The sequence below is a fragment of the Sorex araneus genome, chromosome 5, assembly GCF_027595985.1.
Source record: "Sorex araneus isolate mSorAra2 chromosome 5, mSorAra2.pri, whole genome shotgun sequence".
NCBI lineage: Eukaryota > Metazoa > Chordata > Mammalia > Eulipotyphla > Soricidae > Sorex > Sorex araneus.
In genome coordinates, this window is record NC_073306.1 from 83,462,854 (window position 1) to 83,487,956 (window position 25,103).

General features: G+C 57.5%; 1 protein-coding gene across 1 annotated transcript; it reads left to right on the forward strand.

The window, feature by feature from the left end:
- Positions 1–13,107: 13,107 nt before the first annotated feature.
- Positions 13,108–21,451, forward strand: ETV3L (ETS variant transcription factor 3 like). The gene is given in 6 exon segments (XM_004619326.2): positions 13,108–13,171; positions 13,254–13,491; positions 13,704–13,893; positions 14,161–14,263; positions 20,975–21,075; positions 21,077–21,451. Coding segments are annotated over 6 exon segments (1,071 nt in total).
- The last annotated feature ends 3,652 nt before the right edge of the window (positions 21,452–25,103 follow it).

Genomic DNA, 25,103 nt, shown 5'->3' on the forward strand with positions numbered 1-25,103 from the left:
GCTAGATGCTTTCCTTCTTTCACCCCCCAGGGCCCTGGCTCTGAAGCAGCCCAGAGTGGCAGGGCCTGGGGGCAGCTGACAAAGAACTGCTTCCAGCCCAGGGCCAGGCACCTAGGGACACGGGTCTCTCCAACATCCTCCTCCTGGTCCACACCTGGGGTCTCCCTGCTGATTGACCACAGCACATTCAAACGCTGTGACCCCCACACCCTTGGCCGTCTCGGCTGAGGAGCACCAGGAGTGATCCCTGAGCACAGCTTGGGAGGCTCTCAAGAAAAAAAAAAAAAAAAAAAAAGACATGAACCAGAGCAATAGCACAGTGGGTCGGGCACTTGCCTAGCACATGACCAACCCAGGGTTCCATCCCAGGCATCCCATATGGTCTCCTGAGCTCGGCCAGGAGTGGGTCCCTGACACAGAGCCAGGAGTCAGCCCTGAGCTCTGCTGGTGTTACCCAAAAATAAACAAACAAACAAACAAAAGAAATAGACAAATAGCCTTGATTCCAGAGGCTCTTCAGTCTTGGTTGTGAGTTGGGGGGTCCTGAGCCCCTCGGACCCCTCTCTGGAGCTGGAGGCCAATGGCAGGACCCTGGGGAAGCTCTGTGCTGGCAGCGGACAGCAGGGACAGCGTGAGGCTGTGGGAGCCAGACTTGGTCTGACCTTGTGCAGGAGGGGCTTGGGGGTGGGAGCAGGAGGGAGTGAGAGGACAGGGGGACAGGGCGGAGTGAGATGAGAGCAGGGCCAGGCAGAAATCTCCGGGGGCCCCATCCTTCACCCCCGGGAAGAGCGGTTTGCACATTCCAGCAGAGACAAGCCATGGATTCCCACAACCCCAAAGTGTGCTGGGCACTGAGGGCGAGTCCTTATGGGAGGTTCAAAGCCCCTCCTTGGAGCGCAAGCTTCTAGAATATTCTACAGCAGCTCTCCCTCCCAGTGCCTCCAGGCCCCTGACCTTGCCTCTGCCCTCTAGGGTCGCGCAGGCCCCTCTGTCTATTGTGAAGAAAGGGTCCCCCAGCAGAGACGGCAGGACCCCATCTCAGAGCCACACCCATGGGGAGTCTGAGAGTGGGGTGGAGGCGGGGGCACGTGTAGGGCATGGCTGTGTCTCCCCGTGAGCAGAACCCACCATCTCCTCTGGAGCTTTCAGGGGGGGTTCCAGAGCAGAAGACAAGCCCTCCCCACGCCCCCCGCCCCCCACCACACACACCCTTTCCCTTCTCTCGGCCTCAGTGTCCTGAGCCACTTCCTCCTGGGGCCTCCTAGATGCCTTCGGGGCCAGGGCCTCTGGCTTTCCCATCCTCACACGTCCTTTCATGGGGTCCGGGCCTGGGAGAGAAGTCTGTCATCAAGGTCTGGGAGGCTGGGGTGCCCACATGGGCAGGCTCAGAGGCACACATGAGCCCCTGCCCAGACCCGGTCCCCCACACCCAGGCAGGCACAGAGACCCCACGGACAGTCTCCATGCAGAGCGCCGTGCACGCACCTGAGGCAGGGCCCCACAGGAGCACTCACGCTCCAGTTCAAACCCAGGTTCCCCCACGGGAGCCGGGCCTGGGCGCAGCAGGCCACGGGCAGCCCGGATGGTGAGGGGACAGCACAGAGACCCTCGCGGCACCTTCCACAGTGCTCCCTGCAGTGCCTGGCCGCCTGCCCACGGCCTGGGCCCTCGACAAGGGCCGGCTGCTCTTCACTGCCCAGAGAAGTAGGCCCAGGCCTCCAGACCAGGACCCCGCACCCCGGAGACGACTGTCCCTCGGCTGGCGCAGGCGTGGGAGACCCTTGCTCCCTCTCTCGGGGGGCGGTGGTGGCGGGGGCGGAGAAGTGTGAGTGAAATGGGTTTATTACTGGGAGTCTGTTGCCTCGATTGGTATCGATCCCCGCATGTCACCTTCCATTGCCGCTAATGGGACATGAAGAGTCTCACGGACTCGGCCACCGCGGCGCTCCCCTCCCCCACACCGCTGCATTCCAGGGCTGCTCCTGCCCCAGCCCTGCCTCAGCCTCCCACTCCCCCACCCCAGCCCCCTGCCTTTGTCTCCTTCCAGAAGCCTCTCCACACCTTTCTCCCTTCTTCCCTTCCCGGCCTCTGGGGAGAGGTGTGCCTCAACTGTCCTCGCAGTCACCCCATCTCCGGCTGCCTGTGGGGGACCCCAAGGAGTGAACAGTAGGAATCATGCCTTTCTCCGCCCACTTAGCCAGGGATTACCTCCTCCCGCCTCCCCGTGGGGTGCAGCCCCCACAGACTGCCCCGGAACAGACTTTCACCCCCGGCCCGTCCCCCCACAACACACACACACACACACACACACACACACACACACACACACACACACACACCATTCAGGGTGACAAGGAGGCTGTACAGTGTGTCATTGTCAGGGCATCAGGATTCCACATGCCCAGGTAGGAAAAGTCACTCAATGAACGGAACAGGACACTCTACCCAAAGCACAAACGGGGCGTCTTGGATGGGCTATTCTGAGGACCTGCTCTGTGCTTGAGTTGGGGGTCCAGAAAGCTCTGGGGTGGCAGGGTGGCTGAAAAGGACTCTTCCCAGTGCCCCCCACTGCATCCCTCAGCCCTAAAAAATCTTCCCTCCAGGACACCCACACCCAGTCCCAGCTCTGAATCAGAAAGGGCCTCGCCGAGCCCAGCCCAGGCCGGCTCACTGTATCCAGGTGTTTGAGGGGCAGGTCGGGCCAGCGCACACCGGATGCCATTAGTAGAGACTGGGGTGCTGAAGGCAACTGGAAACGTGTCTGTTAGGGTGGCCCGGTGGGGGAGCATGTGGCTTGAGCCGTCAGGGGGGCAGCCAGGAACCCAGAGACGCCCCTTAAGGGCTACGGAAAGGCTGCCTTGGCCCGCACACCCCTCCCCACCATTCACTCCTGGTCTTAGGAAGAAGCCAGAGCATCCTGCACACGCCCCGGAAGCCCAGGCCTGTGCTGACCTTGTCATTCTCTGCGTAGACCCAAGAGCTGGAGAGAGGGCAGGGGCCGTCATCATGAGGCTCTTGGGAGTCTGAGAGGAGGTGGGCGGGGAGAGAGTGGGGGGCAGAACAGAACAGGTAGAACCCGCCTCGCCTGCCTCCTACCAGCACCAGCCTGGAAGCACGTGCAGGAGGGACTTTCCTGGGTGCCCGGACTGGGCAGGAAGCAGAAAGCAGAAGAGCCCTGGGGCGTGTTCTGGGGCGTGGGGAGGAGGGACACTCAGCTCTGGCCTCCTGGGACAGTCCCAGTGAGCCCAGCCCTCACTCTGGCAGGCCGGCCCTGTCTGGCTCTCGTCCAGCCCCCGCTTTGAGAGATGCCTTCACATAAAAAGGGGGGAGCACCTTACCCCACATCCCGTCCCCCACCCTCTTCCTGCCCTAACTCAGACGGTCCTGAATTCTTTTGTTCTTTTTGGTTTGTGTGCCACATCTGGGGGTGCTCAGGGCTTAGTTCTGGCTCTGTGCTCAGGGATTACTCCTGGCAGTGCTAAGGGGACCAGGCAACCTCTCCACCCCTGTACTATGGCTCTGGCCCCCTGCTCCTGAAATATATATATATATATACATATATATATATATATATATATATATATATATTGCTTTTTAGTTCACTCCCGGTAATGCTCAGGGGTTACTCCTGGCTTTGCACTCAGGAATTACTCCTGGCGGTGCTCGGGGGACCATGTGGGATGCTGGGAATCGAACCCAATCGAACCTGGGTCAGCCGTGTGCAAGGCAAAGGCCCTACCCACTGTGCTATCTCTCCAGCCCCAGCTCCTGAAATCTTTAATGGAAGAGATGGGTGGAGGTGAAGGGGGCAACCCAGCCTGCGAGGGAGAACTATCTTGTGTACATGACCTGCCACTGACCTCGATCTTCCTACCTACCGTGGCCCTTGGATTCTGTAGAAATCAAGTTCAGCTCTTTTTTTGTTTTGGTCTTTGGATTTTGGGCCACACCCAGTGATACTCAGTGCTCATTCGTGGCTCCGAGCTCAGGAATCACTCCTGGCAGTTCTCTGGGGCCCCTGTGGGATGCCAGAGATCAAACCTGGGAAGGCCACGTCCAATGCAAGCGCCCTGCCTGCTGTGCTAACACTCTAGCCCTCACCTCTTCTTTGTGGAATACCCATTTAAGTATATTTAAGGACTGCACTAATTGTGCTGAAGGCGGTGCGTGTAACCATACCTGTAACATATGCCTGTGATATACCTGCCATGGACCTATAATCCACCTCACCCTCTCCTCCTGCCCAGCTTCCCGGAGCAGCAGCCTGGGCCAGCCCAGCCCTGGCCCTCCATTGGCAGCACCTTCCTCTCTTCCTTGGGTGGGTCCGGCCCATCCTCCCTGACAGCCCCACACAACCTCGGCTCCTGTCTCTTCCATCAATCAGCCTCTCTCCCTCACCTTTCCATCATGTTAGCTTCGGTTGATTTAACCAGAAAACAACTCCCAGAATTTAATTCCATGGCCCTCCGTTCCCATCTCCATCAGTGCAGGGCTGGGAGGGCTGTGTCATGAAGGGGGTGGGGGCAGGGGAGGGAAACTTGGCCTCCCAGAGTCGGAGGGGAAAAGAAAACCCTATTGATCCTCAATGACAGGCATCTCTCTCTCTCTCTCTCTCTCTCTCTCTCTCTCTCTCTCTCTCTCTCTCTCTCTCTCTCTCTCTCTGTGTGTGCTCTGGAGAGGCAGGACTCAGGCAGTCGCTGTGGGGCTGCTTGTTGTCCCCCCAACCTCCAGGACCTCAAGGCAGAGACTCTGGTCTGTGAGATCCCTGTCCAGTCTTCCTGGAGAAGCCAGCCCAGAGCTGTCCCCTGGTCCTCTCCCCCTGTGTGTTCTGGACGTCACCCCTAGGCTGGCTTGCCCCATGATTTCCTCCCACCAGTCGGTATCTGAGTATCTCCTGTCTCACCAGGCCTTGGGAAGTTCTTCTTGGTGTCTGACTTTGAGCCCTTGGAACAAAGAAGAGGAAAACCTATCTTCTAGAACCGATAGCGGTGGGGCCGGAGAGATAGTACAAGCGGGGAAAGCACTTGTCTTGCACACGAGTGACCCAGGTTCGAGCCCTGGAACACCTTATGGTCTCCCAAGCCCTGATAGGAGTGAGCCTTGAGCACAGAGCCCACAGTAAGCCTGAGCACTGCAGTGTGTGGCTCAAAACCAAACCAAGCCAAAGCAGACCACCAAGAAGAACTTAAAGGAGAAAGAGACATTTAAAATCCTCCCAGAAAAGGTGATGGGGTAAACACTTAATATCAGGGTTTAATGGCCCCCCTTCCCCGTTTTGGGCCACACCTGGTGGGTGCTGCTGAGTGCTCCTTGGTGCTTGAAGGACAAGGCAGTTCTATGAATAGAACCTGGGTCTCCTGCATGCAAAGCCTCCGCTCAGTGCTTGGGGCCTCGTACCAGGCTCTGTGCTCAGAGATCATTCCTGGCGGTGCTTAGGACGCCAGAGGGGTGCCCCCTTCGCTCAACTCTCTGGAGCCATCTCTCCAGCCCTTGGTATGAATTTAATGCTTGAGAAAAGAGGAGAAGTCACAATTCAAAGACTCTGCACCAGCGTGTGAACAGGTGAGGGTTGGGAGCAGCTGGCCGCAAAGGGAAGAGCAGAGATGGGGAGGGAGGCTGTTAGAACGGGGGGGATGGGGTGGAATGGGGTGTCTTTCCCTGGCCTGCTCTCTGCCAGAGAGTTCCAGGAGAGGAAGGCAGAGCCTTAGTGGGGAGGGAGCCCCACGGGGGAGCGTCCGAGCTGCTAAGGGTCCCGGAAGGGCAGCCCTCCCATCTCCGTCTCTGGGTCAGGTGTCTGAGGAGTTACCCACCTCTGGTCCACTCTGGATGCGGAGAATGGGGGTGGGGGGAGGGTGCTGAATGCTCCCTCCCCACCCCCAGCAGAAGGGGTGCAGGCTGTGGTGCCACTGGCCCCTGAAGGGTTAATGCTATTGTCTGGAAAGCACTTCGGCTCCCCTGGGAGCTTGGAGATCCCGCTCTCATTTTAAGTAACCCTAACCCGGCATGTGATGAGCCGGGGTCGACGGCAGGAGCCACAGCCCGAGCCAGCCGGAGGGAGCTGAGCGGCCGCGCGGCGCTCAGGTAAGGCATAAGGCGGCCCCCAGCCGCGGAGGCTGGGGACGGAGGAGTCAGCCCAAGACCCCCCGGGACGCTGCAGAACGGGCAGACTCTCCCGTCCAGGCGTGGACGGTCTGGCGGCAGCAGCGGTGGGACCTCTCGCGGAGATGAGAGCGGAGTTGAAGGACTCCTGCCGCCTCCGGGGTCCAAAGCGGGCTCCTGGGCTCCTGGCAGGCAGGAGTTCAGGTCGCGGGTCCGGGTCAGGCAAGGGGGGGGGGGCGGGGGATGGAGGGGTCTGCGTCTATGGGGGCTGCTCAGCCAGCTCCTGCCTGGCGTCAGGGCGGTTGCTGCAGGTGGACGGGGCAGGAGCCTGGGACTCGCAGAGAACCAAGCGTGTTCTCCGCTGAACGCGCTGGATGAACTGGCGCTGGCGGGCTGCCGCTTAGCCCTTCGCGGGCAGGCAGCCGCCTCCTTCCGGGACCTGGGAGAACGCACGTCCCAGAGCTCCGTGCCTGGCAGGACCTCCCAAGGGCACTGCGTCCAGCAGCAGATGGAGCCTTTTTTTCTTCTTCTTCTTCTTTTTTGGAGTGTGGTTGTTGTGGGACCACTCCTGGCAGTGCTCAAGGGTCACTCCCTGCTCAGTACCCACGGTTGCTCTCGTGGTTCTCGGACGTGTACGCAGTACTGGGACTGAGCCCGCCTCCTGCCTGCAAAGCATGTGCTCAGTTCTCTGCGCCCAGCCGCAGATGTGGTCTTATGTGAGGCTGGGACCAGTCATTCCCCAGGGAGGAAGGGTGAGCGTGGGCTCCTGCCAGGCCGCCCCCGACCTCCTTCCTGGCTGTGCTTCAAGGCAGCGGGGCCCAGAAGAGAGAAGGTCCAATGCAACCAGATGGAACCTTGGCTGGACTTGGGGCTCAGTGGACATTCTCTGTCCCTCTGTCTTTCTGTCTCTGTCTGTCTGTCTGTCTCTCTCTCTGCCTATCTGTCTCTGTGTGTGTGTGTCTGTCTCTGTTTGTCTCTCTCTCCCTGTCTGTCTGTCTCTCTCTCTTTCTCTCTCTGTCTCTCTGTCTCTGTGTGTGTCTGTGTGTGTCTGTCTCTGTCTCTCTGTGTGTCTGTTTATGTGTGTCTGTGTGTGTGTCTGTCTCTGTCTGTCTCTCTCTATCCCTCTTTCTGTCTGTCTCTCTGTGTGTCTTTGTCTCTGTCTCTGTCTCTCTCTCTCTCTGCTTTTGGGCCACACTAGGGGTGCTCAGGGGACTCTGCAGTGCTGGGAATTGAACCCATGCAAGCCACCAAGTGCTCTGCCACTCAAGCAACCTAGTGCCCTAACGGCTGAGTCACGTCTCCCACATTTCCCTCATTGTGAGATGAGGCCAGGGAGGCTGGAAATGTACTGAGTCACACCTGACCCTGTGTCACTCCCGCAGCCCTGTGCTTTGGCCCATTGCTCAGCCCTGGGCCAGCTCATCCCCCTCATGTGGGGCCCAGGAACTTTCACTTCCTCCTGCCCCCCTCAGCTCTTCGCTGGCCCAGTGCCCACTGGAGGGGATTTCTGCCCCTGGGTGGGGGACTCAGGGGAGAATTGGGGGTGTCCAGGCAGGGGGATCCCCTGGGATACAGCTGATGGGAATGAGAGGGAGGAGCCCCACTGAGGTTTGGAGGGGTGAAGGGAGAAGGTTGCAGGGAGTGGGGTGGGGAAGGAGGCTCTACCAGTGGGCGAGGGAGTGGGAGAGAGAAGGAGAGGAAAGGGGGAAGAGGGAGGGAGAGTCGGAGAGAGGGAGGAGAATAGGGAGGAGGGAGAGAGTGGGAGACAGAGAAGGAGAGAGAGGGAGATGGAGAGAAGGGAGAGATGGGGTGAAGGAGGAAAACAGAAAGTATAAGTATGTGACCAAGGGCAGCCTGGACACGCAGCAGAGCCCAAAACTGACTGAAAGGAAGGAAAGTGAAGGGGCCTGTCGCAGAGAGAAGGTCTGTGAGGTCTGTGATGGGAAGTAGAAAGAAGGAAGAGGAATTAGAGGCGGAGGGAAGAGGAGACTGTGACTGGGGGAAGGGGAGAAGATTAAAGGCTCAAACAGTGAAATAGAGGCCTGGAAGGATCAGGCAGAGAGAGAGTGGGTGTGTGTGTGTTGGGGGGGGGGCTGGGTCCTGATGCCCCTTCCCCGTCCCCAGCCCCACTGGGTCCCAGTGGGCTCTGGGACCTTGCCCACAATTCCCAGTTGCCCTTAGTGGCAGGCCTGAGCATGGAGCACGGCGGGTGTCTGGGTCTGAATTTCTCCTCCACGACCTTTTCTATCCCAAGGTCCCCAGGGCCCTGTGGGTCAGGTCGGGGAGTGGGGGGAGGGCAGAGACTGGAGACCAGGGGTGGGGCAGACAAGGAGCAGGTTGGAGACAGAGGAAAGAGACACCCCAAGACACAGAGTCTGAGAGGGGTACGCAGCCAAGAACTGGTTGTCCTAGCGGGGGCCTGGGGGAGGCGCCGAGGCTCTGAAGGGAGGTGGGAAGACAGGAGCAGACCCTGGGACCAGCGGAGCTCCAGGTGCCGGCGTGGGGAAGGGTCCTCGGGCCCTAGGCTCAGGCTCCATGGAAGATCCTTGGAAAGGCTCTGGACCCACTATGCATGGGATCTGGTGGAGAAAGGTGGGGCGGCTTAGCCCCCTCCCCAGGCCTCCTCCCGTCTTGCTCCTTGCTCGCTGCTAACAGCATTAGGCTTAGGGGAGGCGCCTCCACCTGGGGCAGAGATCAGCCTGAGAGGGTGCGGCCGCTAATGAGGTTGGACATTTGGCAGAGGGATGCAGTTGGCTTGTGCCCTCAAGCAGGACAGAGCCCCTGGAGGGCTCCGCCTTGGCCCTGCCCTCTCCTTCCCTGGGCCTGGACCCCGTGCTCCAGCCCCGACTCCCAATCCCTGTCTCATGTCTTTGTCGCTCACTGGGACCCTCTCTGCTCCAGCTGCCTTTGTGTTTAAAAATGGTCCCCGTCCAGGACCCCCAGGTCAGTACACTTCAGCTGCTCAGAGGACCCAACCACTGAGCCACAATAGAGGGACACCCCCCTCAGGGCAGGCCACCAGAACAATCCCACTTCCGTCTTCCTGTCTTTCTTCCTCAGCGCGCTCGCTTGCAAGGGCAGGATTCAGTTGCGTGGCTTCTCCTCCTCTGCTACGCACTTTATCTGATTGTCCCCCGGCTTCCTCCAGTCTGGTGCCGAGTTTTGCTGTTTAGACAGGGGTGCCTCCTCCAGGGCCTCTCTGCTCCCGAGTTTCATCGTCAGATCTCGGCCCTGATGGACCGATTGCAGCTCCGAGCCTGGAGTTCACATAGACCTGTTCCAGCCGGCTCCACCGCTCTGCCCAGATCTTATGCAAGGTCCTTAATCTTTTGAGCCTCAATTTCCGCAGATTGCAGAACGGAGATCATCATACCCACCTCAAATGGTTATTGTGAAGATTCAATCAGATAACTTTTCTTTTTTTAAAGTCAGTCCCAATGCTAAATACCTGATGGAGCTGGGCCCCATCCGTATTCATTTAAACCCTGCAAGAGGCAGAAGCTGCTTGGGACCAAATTTCCTCTGGCCCCCAGCCCGCGCTTAAGGCTTACTCTCTACTGTTATCATCGTTATCGCTATAGCTTTGATTGAATAATGACCTAAAACCTACATGTGTTGTAATGAGCACTTGTACTGGCTCAGGTGATTAATCATATTATTAGTAATCAGGATGACAGCGACGATGGCAATGATAATGGCACACTGCTCCAGCCCTTCGAGAAAAAGAGCGCTTCAGAGAGCTGCTCTGATCATTCGAGATTGGGTTATAAGCCCTTTTGATTTATGGTTCTCAATATCCATCCTCTCAGGCCAGTGCGGGGGACCTGCCTGAGGTTAGCCTGGAGAAAGCTGCCCCTGGCTGGGCGGGAGAGAGGGAGGGAGCCTGAGCCTGGGACGGAGCAGAGAGCATCAGCACCAGAGGGCAGGTTAGGCTGGAGCTCGGGAATTAGATAAGGAAGAAGCAGAATCCTGTCAGCTTCAGACTCCCGGTGAAAAGGGCTAAAAGGAAGGAGACCCTGACAGAACTGGCAGGCTAGGAGGGATCCACGGTTAGCCTGGGGAAGCTCACCTCCCCCCTCCCCGCACTTTTCCTTTGCATTGTTTTTCTTTGGGGGACAGGAGAAAGGGTGTCAGTGTGAGACTTAGATAACTGGATATAGGTCTTGGTAGGTCTCCCTTCAACTCCTGTCTCTGCACTCAGGAAGCGGAACTCGGAGACCCTGTGCAGTGCGGGGGGTGAACCCAAACCCAGGACAGTCGCAGGCAAGGCGAGTGCCTTAACCCCTGTGCCACGGGGGCCATTTTGCTCTCTAAAAGCCTGTATAACCATACCTTGTCTGATGCTTCCTTAGCGGGGACGGGGTGTCTGTCCCTTGGGAGGTCATCACTCTCTTCTTGGCAGATGCCAAGTCTGTCCTGAACCTTCAGCCCTCCTGAGCAGAAGACAGACCAGCAGACCCATTGGCCCCGAAGAAAGCAGCTGTCCTCCTGCCTCCTGAGCCCCACCCCGTTTCCCCACTCTCTTCCCTAAGGCCAGGTAAGAAAGATCCTACCTGGTGAGCGGAGCAGGAAGGAAGTGGTTAAGGCAGGAAGGAGGGGCACGGGGTGCAGCAGCTGCTCCAGAGAGGCCAGGACTAGAGCCGGTTAAGCTGTGAGAGGCATCCAAGTTCCGCCCCCAGAGCACAGAGCACAGAGCCCTGAGCACGCACCAGCTGGGGTCCAAATAATACCTATGCCCCCAAATACCCCAGAACAAAGTGTAGCTGAGAATGTGGAGAGAGAGAGCAGGTCGGTAACCTGCGTCAGACAGAGAGGGGCATGCACCCGCTCCTGCCCTGCCTCCCCCATTTCCAGAGAAGCTCTGTGCCCAGGTCACGATACTCAGCACCCCAGATTCCCCGATTCACCGATTCACCGATGGCCTGTGAGCTGACTATCCTGCACCATCCCCCAACCCACCCTATTTCCCTGGGAAAGGAGGAGACCCCAAGACTCTTGGTGGGGCAGGGAGGGCCGGGGGCGCTGAAAGGCCTGCATGCCTGAGATTTCTGCACTTTGAGTGTCTCTGGATTCTCGTTCCTTCGGTGCTTCTGGACAGGCAGTGGGGCACCGTGGGGGCAGCGCCACAGACAGGGTTGGAAGAGCAGAAGCCCAGGGGAAGGAATCAGAATTTGCAGGTCATGTCTTCATTTGCTTATTTACTGCATTTGGGTGAGTGTGGGAGCCGTACGGGGGGGGGGGGTGGCCAGGGCTTACCCCCAGCCCTGCTCTCAGGGCTCACTCCCAACACTGCTTGGGAGATCCTGTGGGATGCGGGTGATGGAACACGGGTCAGCTGCGTGCGAGGCAAGTGCTTCCCCACTGTTATCTCTCTGCCACACACCACCCCCTCCGTTTCTTTCTGTCTCACTCAGGTAAAAATAGAGAAAAGAGAGACGAGGGAGACACATATAGTGAAAGCAAGTAATTACACACCCGAAGATGGGGTGTGGGTGACTCCAGAGTGGAATGGATATTGCTTCCCTTTTTAAAATTGTGAGGACTGCAGCCACGTCCTGGGAGGGAGACCCTATAGCCTCCCAGGCCTAACACCCCGAGCCTCCCTGAGGGTAGCCCCCTCCACCCACAGGCCCTACCCTGCATCCTCACACTGCACTCCTACCCACACCCACAGAGCCCCACCCTGCAACCCCACCCTCCATCTCTACCCTGTACCCCCACTCTGTACCCCTTCCCTGCACCCCCATCCACAGACCCCCGCTCTGCAGCTCCACTACACCCCTACCCACAGCCCCACCCTGCACCCCTGCCTTCCACCTCTACCTATACCCCCACTCACAAGCCCCCACTCTGCACCTCCACCATATACCCCTACTTTGCACTCCACCCTGCACCTCTACCTGCATATCCTCACCCTGCACCTTTACCTCGAACTCTACCCTGCACCCCTACCCACAAATCCCCACCCACAGACCCCCAACCTGCACCCCCCAGAAGCCCCCCCAGACCTGCCCCACTCTCCTGCCTCTTGTTTCAACCTTTCTGTGGTGGGCGCCCACTTGGTACCATCCTTCACCCATCCAGGGGGCTGTGACCTCGGCTCCTCTCTCCTTCTGTGCCTATGCCAGGTGAGTGCCCCTTGGGGGCTCATTCTGCAGTCTCCCCCCCCACAGCAGCACCACCCCAATTGGGACCCCCCACAGGGGTCCCCCTTCTTCGCCCAGTTCAGTAACTGAGCAGGGTCCTGGGGGCAGCAAGTGAGCCTGAGCCCGGGGAGCCCACAATGAGGGGGAGGCAGAAGAAGAGCACAGGGCTGACCAGGTCAGCCTCCAGCGTCTGGGCAGCCTCCCCACTGGGTTCCGGGCGCCGTCCCCGCTCCTTGGCACTGTGGGCTGCCACCCGATCCTCCTCCCACTCAGGGTTTAGAAGACACCGTGATTAATCACATTTGCTCTTGTCTTCTCTCGGGAACATGCCAATCCCAGTAAACCCCAGAAGAGAGCTTCTTAGTCTGCATCCCCCGCGGGGCACAGACAGAGGACCCCCTGCTTCCATCCCCCTGATCCCTGCTCTGCCCCAGCCAGCAGGAAGGTCCCCAGAAGCGGCTACAACCTGCTCTGTTGAGGGGCCCTTTCTGCCTTAGATGCCACCAGCCTGCCTCAGTTTCCCTTTTCTCCCTCCAGTCCTTCCCTCTTCTTTCTCTCCTTCTTGCCTCTTTCTGCTCTGTTCTGTTTTGTTTTTTCCAGGGGCAGGGGCAAACCCAGCAGTGCTCAGGGCCTCCTCCACGTGGTTCTGTTCTCAGGGATCCTTCGTGACTCTGCTCAGGGGACTTTATGTGGAGCTTCGGGTCGGGTCAACAGCGTGCAAGGAAGCACCTTCCCCCTGTACTAGTTCTCCAGCCCCCTTCTTGCCTCTCTCATGTTCCCCTCCCCTGCCTTCTCGTCCCGCCTCCAGTGACCCTTCCCCGCAGAGGCCCGCCAAGGCGCAGACCAACTCCCCGAGAGGACCATGCACTGTGGGTGCTGGGCGGAGGGTGTCCCCGCCGTGGCCTCGAGCAGCTCCTGGATCTCAGGTGAGTGTCCTCCAGGCCCACCCACCCATCCGGGGCCTGCCAACCGACCCGCGCACACTCTCTCACGCACCTCTGCCTCCAGGCGTGGCCTTCCCGGACTGGGCCTACAAGGCAGAGTCGTCCCCGGGCTCCCGGCAGATCCAGCTGTGGCACTTCATCCTGGAGCTGCTGCAGAAGGAAGAGTTCCGCCATGTCATCGCCTGGCAGCAGGGAGAGTACGGGGAGTTCGTCATCAAGGACCCAGACGAGGTGGCGCGCCTCTGGGGCCGCAGGAAGTGCAAACCACAGATGAATTATGACAAGCTGAGCCGGGCCCTCAGGTGAGGGGGACCCCTGGGGCAGAGGGCAGAGGAACAGCGCCACAGGTCCTGGCGCTCCCACCTCGCCAGGCTTGGGAAACGCTCTTGAGGGTGGTAAGATGCCCCGTGGCTCCCCCCCTCCCCAACAACTCAGGGCTTGCTGGCCGTTACACGGGTGCCCTCCCCCCCGGGCTGATGACGCTGTTCGCCATCTCCATCCCGGGGCTCTCCAGATACTACTACAACAAGCGAATCCTGCACAAGACCAAAGGCAAAAGGTTCACGTACAAGTTCAACTTCAGCAAGCTCATTGTGGTCAACTACCCGCTGTGGGAGGTGCGGGCACCCCCTGTGCCCCCCCTGCTCCTGGCAGCTCCGGCCCTGTTCCGGCCAGCCCTGGTCCCCGTGGGCACGCAGAGTGAGGTAGGCACCAAGGCAGCCCCTCTGTGTGGCTCCCGGGGCGTCGGGGCTAGGGGGGGATGGATGCTCTCAGCACTGCGCATGCCCACTGTCCGCTGAGTCCTCCTGGGCGGTGCAGTGCCGGGGAGGCCCCGGCGAGGAGGGGGCCAGCACGGGGCGGAGGCTGTGGGACCCCTCTCGGCGGGATGTTGTGTTACTCCGACAAGGGGGCTGGTGGGGGAGTTTGTACTGGGGGGCTGCTCCCCACGCCTGCTTCTGCTCGCTCCCCAGCTCCTGCACAGCATGCTGCTCGCCCAGCTCTCGGCGCCGCGCACCTCCCAAGATCCACCGGGGGCCTCTGGGGAACGGAAGGCGGGCAGCGGCGGTGTCCACCGTGAGTGCTTGGGTTAGGGTGGGCCTGGGCCATCCCCGGCAAGGGGAGAGCACTGTGGATGGAGCCAAGGGTGGGAACGAGAGGTGGGGACAGAGCAGGCCCACCCCCAGTGCAGCCCAAGTCTTTACCAGGTGCATCAGGGGTGGGGGTCAAAGGTCAAAGGCCCACTGAGGCTGCAGGAGGGGAGGGGGGCTACGGTACGGCAGTGCAGGGCGGGAGAGCTTTGGGTGAGCGGGGTGACTGCAGGGCAGATTGGGGGCAGAGTGGGTGGGAAAAGTGGGCAGGGGAAGGAAGGCGTTTTCGAAAACTCGGGACCCAATGTCATCTGGCCAGCCGGGAGCTTGCCTTGGCCAGAGCACAGGCCGTGATGGAGAGGGGGCCGTGAGAGGCGAAGGTATGGGGCAAACAGGTTTGCAGACAGGAACCGTGGTCAGGTGTGGGTGGCGGCTCAATCTGGCGGGCAGGCAGGCCCTGGGGAAGAGGCATGCTCCAATGTTTATTTATGATGATGATGATGATGATGATGATGATGATGATGATGATGTGGTTTTTAGGCTACCCCTGGCAGTGCTCAGGAATCAGTCGTGGCAGTGCTCAGGGGACCCTTTGTGGTGGCAGGAATCAAACCTGACTTGTCTGCATGCAAGGCAAGAGCCTTCCCCACCATGCCATCCCCCCAGAGCCATTTCCCAAGATGCCGTGGTCTGCATGGGGAGTCAGGGCTGCGGAAGGGGGAGCACTGGTATCACAAGGCTTTTGGAATTGAACCCAGGCTAGAGAAGGTGAGGGCAGAACCAAGGCCAGGCCAGGGGACAAAGGAGACGACTCAGGGACACAATGATAGTTCACTCACACACTCATTCGCATGCTCACACATTTCTTCTTTCAAGATACGTCATTCCAGGTCCCAGAGACAATGCGACAGTCTCCCAGCCCTGCCGAGAGAGGCCCCTGAGCACTGCCAGGGATGACCCAAAATGCCACAAACACCCGCTTCCCCAAGAAAAGATGTCTTATCTCTCCTGTTCCACGTGCCAGGTTCTGTCCCAGGCTGGGTCACCCCACCCCCACCGCCCAGAGCGGGACCACACAGGCAGGAAGTGGTGGCAGACAGCCCCCCACCCCACCCCCCACTCCCCATGCACACACCAACAAGTCAGTAAGGGGCCCTGGAGCTGCTCAGAGACATACTTGACAAAGGGACATTCGAGCTGAGATCCACAGTGTGTCTGCGCTCAGAGCAGGGAGGAGAGCAAGGTGAGCAGAGGTAACTGAAGGTGCCAAGGGCCTGGGGCAGGTGAGGGATGGAGGAGCCCAGCAAGTGTGTTCTGGAGTAGAGCAAGACCAGCGACAGGGCTGGGCACCGGAAACGAGCAGGTCAGACGGGAAGAGACCAGACTGCTCCTCCAGCACCCCCAGGCTCTCTGGGTTTTTTTCTTTTCTTCTTTAAGACTTTTTTTTTTTTTCCTTTTTGGGTCACACCCGGCAATGCACAGGTGTTACTCTTGGCTCTGCACTCAGGAATTACTCCTGGCCGTATGTGTGGGGGACCATATGGGATGCTGGGAATCGAACCCGGGTTGGCCGCGTTCAAGGCAACCGCCCTACCCGCTGTGCTATTGCTCCAGCCCCTCTGTAAGACTTTTGTTGGCTTGTTTCACCCTCTTGTCTGCATGATAGGGGTAACACCCTCGGAGAGGTGTCACCCCTCTAACAGGGCTGGGATAGAACTCAGGGCCTTCCCACATGCAGGGTTTGGGGTCACGCCTGGTGGTGCTCAGGGATCACTCCTGATGGGCTTGAAGGACCCTCTGCAATGCCAGGGATGGAGTCCTCTGCAGCCCAGGATTGTTCCCAGGTCAGCCATGTACTCTCTCTCTGGTGCTCCACTCAGCTTTTACGCAGGGATCCAAGCTGCCTCCACTTCAGGCAACTCCCAGGAGCCAGACCCCTGCAGCTTAGCCACACCTCATGCTCGGGAGACCCGGAGGCCCCACCTCCCTGGCAGTCCCTGGCCCGGGGCGGGCGTGCAGCTGAGGCAGGGAGCGTGGGGCGGCCAGGGCCTGCTGGGACTCGCCAGGCACTGGCCTGGCAGCCTGGAGCCAAACAGCACCTGAAGAGCCCGCTGTTCCTCACCCCCACCCACCCGGGCCCGGCTCTGGGAATGCCTGGGGCACAGAGTCACAGTGTTTGGGAAACTGAGGGGAGACGTGTCCCTGGCAAGCGCCATGCTTGGAGTGGGCTCGGCGGCACCTCCCTGCCCTCAGCGCACACACACAGGTCCCAGGGTCACGGTCTGATGCCAACCAGGTCACATGCCCCAGAAGGCCAGCAGCAAGACCCCCGCATGCGCAAGGCCACCGGAGGCTGAGCTGGCCACACCTCCACCTGTGCGCAAGGTGTCAAGAGAGGAAGCTGCTTCTGGGCAGCAGGAGCCAGAAATGGGAGGCTGCAAGGAAAGCGGCTTCCTTGGGAGAGGCAGGACACTGTCTGCCTGGAGGCCAGCTCAACCTCCCACTCTGTAAAGACCGCAAGGTGCCTGCTGGCACGCTCCCCCAACCCCTCAAGCCCCATCCTTATCTCTAGCAAAAGTCTCTTTCTTTTTTTGTTTTGGTGGTCACCTGGTGATGCTCAGGGGTTACTCCTGGCTCTGCACTCAGGAATCACCCCTGGCGGTGCTCAGGGAACCATATGAGATGCTGGGAACTGAACCCAGGTCGGCCACATGCAAGGCGAATGCCCTATCTGCTATACTATCGCTCCAGCCTCAGAAGTTTCTTTTATCCACTGAGGTAGCATGGTTTACAAACATGTTGATGTTGGTTTGGTTTTGTTTTTTTGGGGTCACATCTGGCAGTGCTCAGGGCTTACTCCTGGCTTTGCACTCAGGGATGACTCCTGGCAGTGCTCAGGGAACTCAGGTTGGCCACATGCAAGACGAGCGCCTTAACACTGTCCTATTACTCAGACCCCTGATTTTTGTCTTTGTCTTCTTCTTTTTCTGTGTCTTGTTTTGTTTAGCAGTGCTCAGTGCTAACCCCTGGCTCTATGCTCAGGGATCACTCCTGGCGGTGCTTGGGGGACCATATAGGATGCTGGGGATTGAATCTGGGTGGGCCGCATGCAAGACAATCACTCTACCCGCTGTATTATCCGGCCCCTGGTATTAATTTTTGATATACAATGGGCTGGAGAGAGTTTAGTATATTGAATTCATGCTTTGCATGTAGGAGGCCCAGGTTTGATCCCCAGACCTCATGGCTACCTGAGTACCAGCACAATGGATCTTGAGCACCACTAGATGCGGCCCCAAAAGAAACAGCAACCCCAAAAGAAACAACAACAACAACAATTTACTGCACCTCCCTCACCTCCAAAGGGTCAAAGACCCTCCACCACCATTCTTCAGTCACTTCTAGTTCACTCCATCCCTACTTACCCCCTCACCCGCACTGTGCAACCTTCTTCTGTTGTCAGAGTTGAGGGTTTGTTTTCATTGGCTGTTGGCCATTGACTCGCTTTGTTTCTTTATTTACCACAAACGAGTGAGATCATGCAGCATTTGTCCTCTCTCTCCACTTGCCTTACTTAACACGATGCCCTCAAGTTCCATCCAAAAGACGGGATTTCACAGTTTCTTACAGTACACCATTGTGTGTGTGTGTGTGTGTGTGTGTGTGTGTGTGTGTGTGTTTACATCAGTCACATCAGTCACGGTTTATCCACTCATCTATCTATCCTGGGTCCTTTTCATTCCTTGGTTTACTGTAAATAGTGCTGCAATGAACATAGATACATATAATTTTTGTGTTACTGTTTTTGTGTTCTTGGGATCAATGCCAAGGAATAGAATCACTGGGTCATATAGTAATTAATTTTTTTTTATTTGGGGAGAAGTCTCTCTATTTCAGCATCTTTCCATGGAGGCTAAACCCGCCAACATTACCGGCAGCAGTGAATGAGAGTTCCTTTCTCACCAGAGTTGCACCAGCACTGATTGTTTGCAGTCTTTTTGAAATAAGTCATTTTCACTGGTGAAAGATGATATCTCATTGTCATTTGGATTTGCATGTCCCTGATAATCAGTGGCAAGGAGGTTTTTTCATATGCCTTTTGGCCATCTGTAAGTCTTTGACAAGTGTCTATTAACTCCTCTTCCCTCCCACTCTAGATGGAGTTGATGGTTTCACTGTTAAATTCTGTGAGTGCTTTACATAGATTGAATATTAACTGTTTGTCAGATCCCTGGTGAGAAAACAGCTTCTCTGTTCTGTAAGGTGTCTTTTTCTTTGGGCTGTCATTACTGTCATCTTTCAGAAACTTTCAGTTCGATGTATTTGTGTTTGCTACAGTTTTCTTTGTCGTGGAATGAAACCATTGACCTCTGAAGTTGTTATCATGGAGAGTTCAGTCTATTTTCTTCAATGAACTTTATGAGTTCAAGTCCAATATAGAGATCTTTAATCCATTTTGGGATTTTTTAATTTGTCTTTTGTTTGTTTGTTGTTTGTTGTTGTTATTTTGGCGGGTTTTTTTTTTTGAGGGGAGGCACATCCTACTGTGCTCAGGGATCACTCCTGGTAGGGCTGGGGGGACCCTATGTGGTCCTGGGTACCAAGCCCCGATAATCTACATGCAAGGTAGCCTTACCCTTGTACAAAAGATTGTTTGTTTGTTGTTTTTTAAACTATAGTCCAGTGTGATATTGCTACTTAATCCTTTGGTAAATGATAGGATCTTGCTAAGTGAAACTGGGTAGAGTTAGGCCATTTTTTTTGGGGGGGTCACACACACACACACACACACACACACACACACACACACACACACACACACACACACACCGATCACCATGTCGGACGTTCAAACCAAGGCTCCAGCTGTTGCAGAGACACGCAGGGAGTGCCTTTCCTCCTGTGCTACCTGCAGTGTCCGCCCAGCCCTGAGCCTTTAGGGAACATACAGGCAGCATTAAGTTCTGTAGAGTCATTCCCAGTTCCCAGGCTGGGACCTTGTACTGTAGGTCCCCTGGCCAGGTGTAAGGAGTGAGGGGAGGACAGGAAGGAATGAAGGAGGAAGAGAGCTCTAGGCTAGAGCCAGTGGAGAAGGGGGAGGCAGGGCGCACAGCTCTGCGGGCCCTGCTTACCCGGATGTCACCTGGTTCTAGTGAGGGGAGGGGATTTCACGGAGGAAGATCTGGAGGCCTGAGAAGACCAAGGATAAGCCCACAGCCACACACCCTGTTCCTTGCACAGCTGGAACGCCAGGCTGGAGAGTGACTGCAGGGAGTGTGAGAGGGAAGAATGGATTCATTGAATTATAGCAAAGAATATCTTCATTCATCAGGTTAACCTCTTTTTATTGAGCACTTAATACATACCAGCCTGGGATGGACCCAGGGGAAAATAAAAGAAATGCAGGACTCGCCCTACAGAGTTGGGGGCACAGGCATCAATAATCCCACACAAAATTCTTTTTCGGGGAGGCCCATACACCTCGAGTCAGGTGCTCGGGCTTATTCTTGGCTCTGTTCTCAGAGGCTATTCCTTCTCGGGCACCACATGGGGTGAGTGTTGAGCCCGAGTCACCACATGCAAGGTGAACACCTGCTGTGCTCCAGGTCTGTCCCAACAAGGTTCTTTTAAAAAGTTTTATTAAGGTGCTGTGATTTACAATATTATTAATGGTGGTTTCCCATGTACATCATCCCCCACCACACCCATCACCAGTTACCCACCTCCCTCCCGCAAGGACCCCATTGTCCCTCCCTTTCAGCCCCCTTCAAACTAGTTATGTGGATCAGTTCTCCCATCAGGTTCCCTTCGGCCCTTTGTGTGACCTTAAGTCCCACATATGAGAGAGATCATCTAGATCTGCCCCTTTCCTTCTGACTGGCTTCACTCAGCATGGCACCCTCTAGTTCCATTCATGTCATGATAAATGGCCTCATTCTGTCCTTTCTTACAGCTGTGTCATATTCCACTGCCTATATACAACCACAACTTTTTTTTTATTTGGTAGGGGGCCACCCCCAATGATGCTCAGGGTTTACTCCTGGCTCTACACTTAGGAATCACTCCTGGTGGTGCTCAGGGGACCATATAGGATTCTGGGGATCAAACCTAGGTTGGCTGCATGCAAGACAAGTGCCAAAACTACTGAACTCTCTCTGGACTAATAGTCCACAATTTCTTCATTCACTCATTCGTGGTTGAGTTGTTTCCATACCTTCACTATCGTACCAAGTGTTCAGATGATCCTAGCTTGGGGCTGGAGTGATAGCACAGCGGGTAGGGCATTTGCCTTGCATGCAGCTGACCCGGGTTCGATTCCCAGCATCCCATATGGTCCCCCAGAGCACCGTCAGGAGTAATTCCTGAGTGCAGAGCCAGGAGTAACCCCTGTGCATCACTGGGTGTGACTCAAAAACAAACAAACAAACAAAAAAGATGATCCTAGATGAAGAGCACCAGATTCTAGCTGAGCACAGGCCCCTGGGCCATGGCAGCAGGAGTGAGGTGGGCACCCAGGGCTCTCACCCAGGGCCGGCAGTCCTGCAGGGCTTCCCTGAGGAGGTGACATTTACTGTAAGACTTGAAGGAGAGCAGGTTGAAGGTGTAGGAAGAAGCACTGGGAAGTGGGAAAGGGGGAAGACGTCCCCCAGAAAGGCTCTGTGAACCCCCCACCCCAGCTCTCTCTCTCCTTCCCTAGGATTTGGCGCTGCCCCAGGACCCTGCCGGCTCGGCCCCTGCTGCCATTTGGAGCACCACCAGAATGAGTCGCCCAACTTTGCCACTCTCACGCCTCCCCTCCCCGCCCCCCCTTCCCTCTCACTGGACCTGCCTCCCTCGGCCTTTTCTGCCCCCTGTCCCCCCGGACCAGCAGCCGCCGGGAGTCTCCAAGCTGGACCCCATGCTCCCTGAGCCCAGGTGTGCCCCAGGAGCCTGGCACTTCCAGGGGCTCCCCCTGAGGGTCGGGCTGGGGCCGGGGGCTGGGGAGAGGATCCAGCCCTCATCCCTCAGGCCCGAGGGGCTGCAGGTCAAGCCTGACCCCATGGTGGGGGCAAAGGGGCACTTGGAGCCCCGAGCCAGCATCTCTGCAGCCCACAGGTCCTCGAGGAGAGAGGAGAGCCCCGGGGCCCCCAGTCTGGAGAGCTTGAAAGCAGCATGGCCCCTGGACCCTCCCTAGGTGGGAAGGAGGACGTGGACAGCCCCGCAGGCCTTCTCTCCTCTCTTCCCTCTGACTTTGTACCTTCCTCAGGCCGGAAGGTGGAAAGTGCAGGCTGGGGAGGGATGGAGCTGGACCGTGGACTGTGGGCCGGAGGGCATGGCAGGGAAGGCCCGACCACAGGCGGTGAACTCTGAGCCCCCTCGCTGCTCTCCAAACTGCTGATTCATCGAGGAAAACGTTTTGTTTTTTCTTTTAACTTCTGGCTTCACCCAGTCATGCTGGGGTACTCCCGGTACAGTGCTCAGGGGGGTCCCTCCTGATGGTACTTGAGGACCATTAGGTACCAGGGATTAAACCTGGGCTACCTGCATGCCAAGGATGTACCCAGGCCATTGAGTGATCTCCTCAGTGATGAGGAGACCTTCTTCACCCCAAGTTGTGTGTGTGGGAGAGGGTTGCAGAAGAGTACCCAGCCTGACCTCCGGAGGGGAGGGGCCATGGGCCAGGCCAGTTTCCTAAGTCTCAGGCAATTATTTTCTCCGGCTGGGGGACCAGCCGGTCTCCCAACAGAGGCCTCCCTCTCTCCGGATCCTGGCCTGGGCTGAGGGGACGGGCCTCTGCTCTGTAACTGCCCACCACCACCACTGATCCCAAATAAAGGCCGTGGCTGGCCACCCGCAGAGCCATTCTGCCACCCTCCCCTTCCCTCCCGTGCCCATCAGCCTCACACCATGGTGCCTGCTGGGAAGGAGCACTTGAGGGGAGAGTCCAAGGCCCCTGTGGAAATCTAGACCCGCAGCCTCCTCCTTGCTGCCCTGATGGCATGAAGAGACGGGCTGGCCAGTCTCAGGAGAGCAGCTCAGGGCCTCTGGAATCCGGAGACACAGGGAACGAGGCGGGGCTTCTCATGGCATCTCTTCCTCTCCTCCCATCTCCTCGGGAGGACAGCGAGGTGGCCTGGGCGTGGGAGGGCACGGGAGAGAAAGAGGTTCTTTGCCCAAGAGAGCAAACGCCAATGGAAAAGAATGTTCCAGAAACCAAGGTGGTGGAGCCAACTGCTGGCGCTCCCCGGGGCGCCGGTCACAGACATCAGGTCTGTCTGCACTTCCTTGCCAGGCCAGGCAGCACAGAGTGGCCCTTGTCCCTGCTTTGTCCCTGCGCCTCCGCCCCGAGGAGCAGGTGTGGCCCTGTGTCCTTGCTTTCCGCCATCTCTCACTCGGCACTCACACTTGTGGCCAGGGAGCAACTGTCACCTGTGGAATGAGGAAGTTCAGACCCCAAGGAGAGCCGGGTGTGTGTGTGTGTGTGTGTGTGTGTGTGTGTGTGTGTGTGTGTGTGTGTGTGTTCTGCCACTCACACCCCTAATGAGGAAGTTCAGACCCCGAGGAGAGCCGTGTGTGTGTGTGTGTGTGTGTGTGTGTGTGTGTGTGTTCTGCCACTCACACCCCTAATGAGCAGGGAACCCCGTCCCCATCCCTGGCTCCCCTGGGGCCAGGGTGTCTGCTCGTTTATCTCAGCCTCCCTCCAGTGCCCCCCAAAAAGAGGATTTCTCTGTATGTCCCCCAGGGGACAGTAGTGGCAGCTGTGAACCCCCAAAGCCACAGCCCCTCCCAGCCCTTAGGAAGGAGGACCAGCCCCCCCCAACCTTTCCCATGTCCTGCCCGGTCTGGGAAGGTAGTATGAATGTTGGCGGCTCCTGCTTCAGCACCAGGACTGGGGACCTGGCCCAGCTCTCAGAGGCCCCTCTCGGCCTGACCCTCCGGGCAGTGAAATGTGCTCCCCGTCACCGTCCTGAAATTTCCTTTGGCGTCAGGTAGAGTGGACGCTGTTCTGGGGGATGCACACTTGCAAACTGCGGAGTTTCCCAGCCTGGACGGCGGGGGCCCTTGCTGTGCATTCTCCGGGGAGTCGGGGCGGAGGGGGTGGGGGGGGCGGGTCGCAGCCCCACTCCCGTCCTGCCCCACCCACCACCCTCTTCCACAGAGTGACAAGTTCGGGGGAAGTTACTGCCGCCTGGTGGAGGATCGCTGAAGTGGAGATTGGCTCCCGCAAATCCAGAGGTGCTGGCAAAGACCCGGACCCAGGCGCCGCCACGCAGAGGGAACGTTGGGTTCCAGATCGCAGGAGTGCCCTCTAGTGGCCAGAGCGGGAAACAGCGACCTCTCGACTGGGCACAGGGTGGGGGGGGGAGGGGGATGGAGAGGAGCCGGGGAACACGCGCTGTACAGACGTGAAGGACTGGTGGGCACTAGGAGTGCAAAGGAATGGCCGGAGAAAAGCATTTTGTGAGGAGAACACTCCCACTTCGATCCCCTTCTGCAAATCACGGGCTAATCACCAAGAGAGCAACATTGGTCGAGGGTGACCGCACGTGGCAGGCTACTGTCCGCTGATGTGGCCGCAGTCCTAGACCTCGCATCTCCACCTGCCCTGTGTGCGCCGCGGCTTCTGCTGGGAGCACAGCCTTGTTCCGGGAGCAGTGGAAGTCCAGGAGACAGCAGGGGCAGCTCTTCCTTGCCCCCTGTCCTGGGCCCATGGCTGTCACACCAAAGACAGGCAATGCTCCAGGCACTGGGCAACTTCTCCGAGTCAGGCTCTCAGCCTCCCTGCATCTTGGGCTGTTAGGGTCCCCCAGGGCCTTTGCGATCACGCATTCACACCTTTAATTTTAGGCCTCACGGAGAGAAAGGGATGGGTTCAAAGCCATTCCTGTCAGAGTCAACTGGAGCATAGAAATTGCCTAATTGTTGGTTAGTGTACTTTGCATCTCACTCTGATCAGGACGGGGAGTTTAAGAGTCTCTTAAAATTACTACAATTAAGAGTATATTACCTTTAATATTATTGTTGGTGGTTTCATTTGTTTGGTTTTGGTGTTTTAGGATACACTCAGGAGTGCTCAGGGCTAGTCCTGATTGCGCTCAGGGATCACTCCTGGCAGGGTTCAGGGGACCCTAAATGGTGCCAGGGGTCAAACCCAATTCAGTTGCACGAAGGCAAGAGCTTCCCCTGCTATCCTCTCTCTCCAGATCCTATATTATCCTTCGAAAGGAAAGTTGAAAAGCTATTCTGCGGGATCTTTAATACGGCTGCACGTAGCAGTGGACATCTCCCTTTCACGTCCATTCAAGCACTCCATTGCCAGGTTGTGTCCCCATGACGCCAGTGTCCCAGGGTCACACAGCTCCTACTTGTCAGGTGGACGGTGCTTTGACCCTAGAGCATGAGTTAAAAGACCTTGGAGGCTGAAATACAAGGAAGCCAAGTACTGGTCATTGAGAGGATGGGCTCTACCCCTCTCCCGACTCATCCCTAAGGAGGGCCCTGTCCCAGAGGGGACAGTGACATTCCAGTCACAGACACACATAAACATCCCCCAGGTGCACACTCTATGCCATCACTGCATTCCCCGAAACGGAGGTGAGCTTCCTGCCCTTGAAAGTGTGATAGACAGATGACTGCTTTGGTGCTTTACATAGAAAGAAAGGCAAGTAACACAGGCCAAAAGGGTAAAGTGTCAGGGATCCTGGTGGGGCCGAGTCCCACGCACAGAGAAGCCAGATTTCTCCATGAATGTTTGAGCCTAACTTATGCATTCATATCTTTGTTTAGTTATAACAAAATAAATAACCTCAAGTTTCTCCTGGGTCAGTGCTCAGGGGTCACTCCTG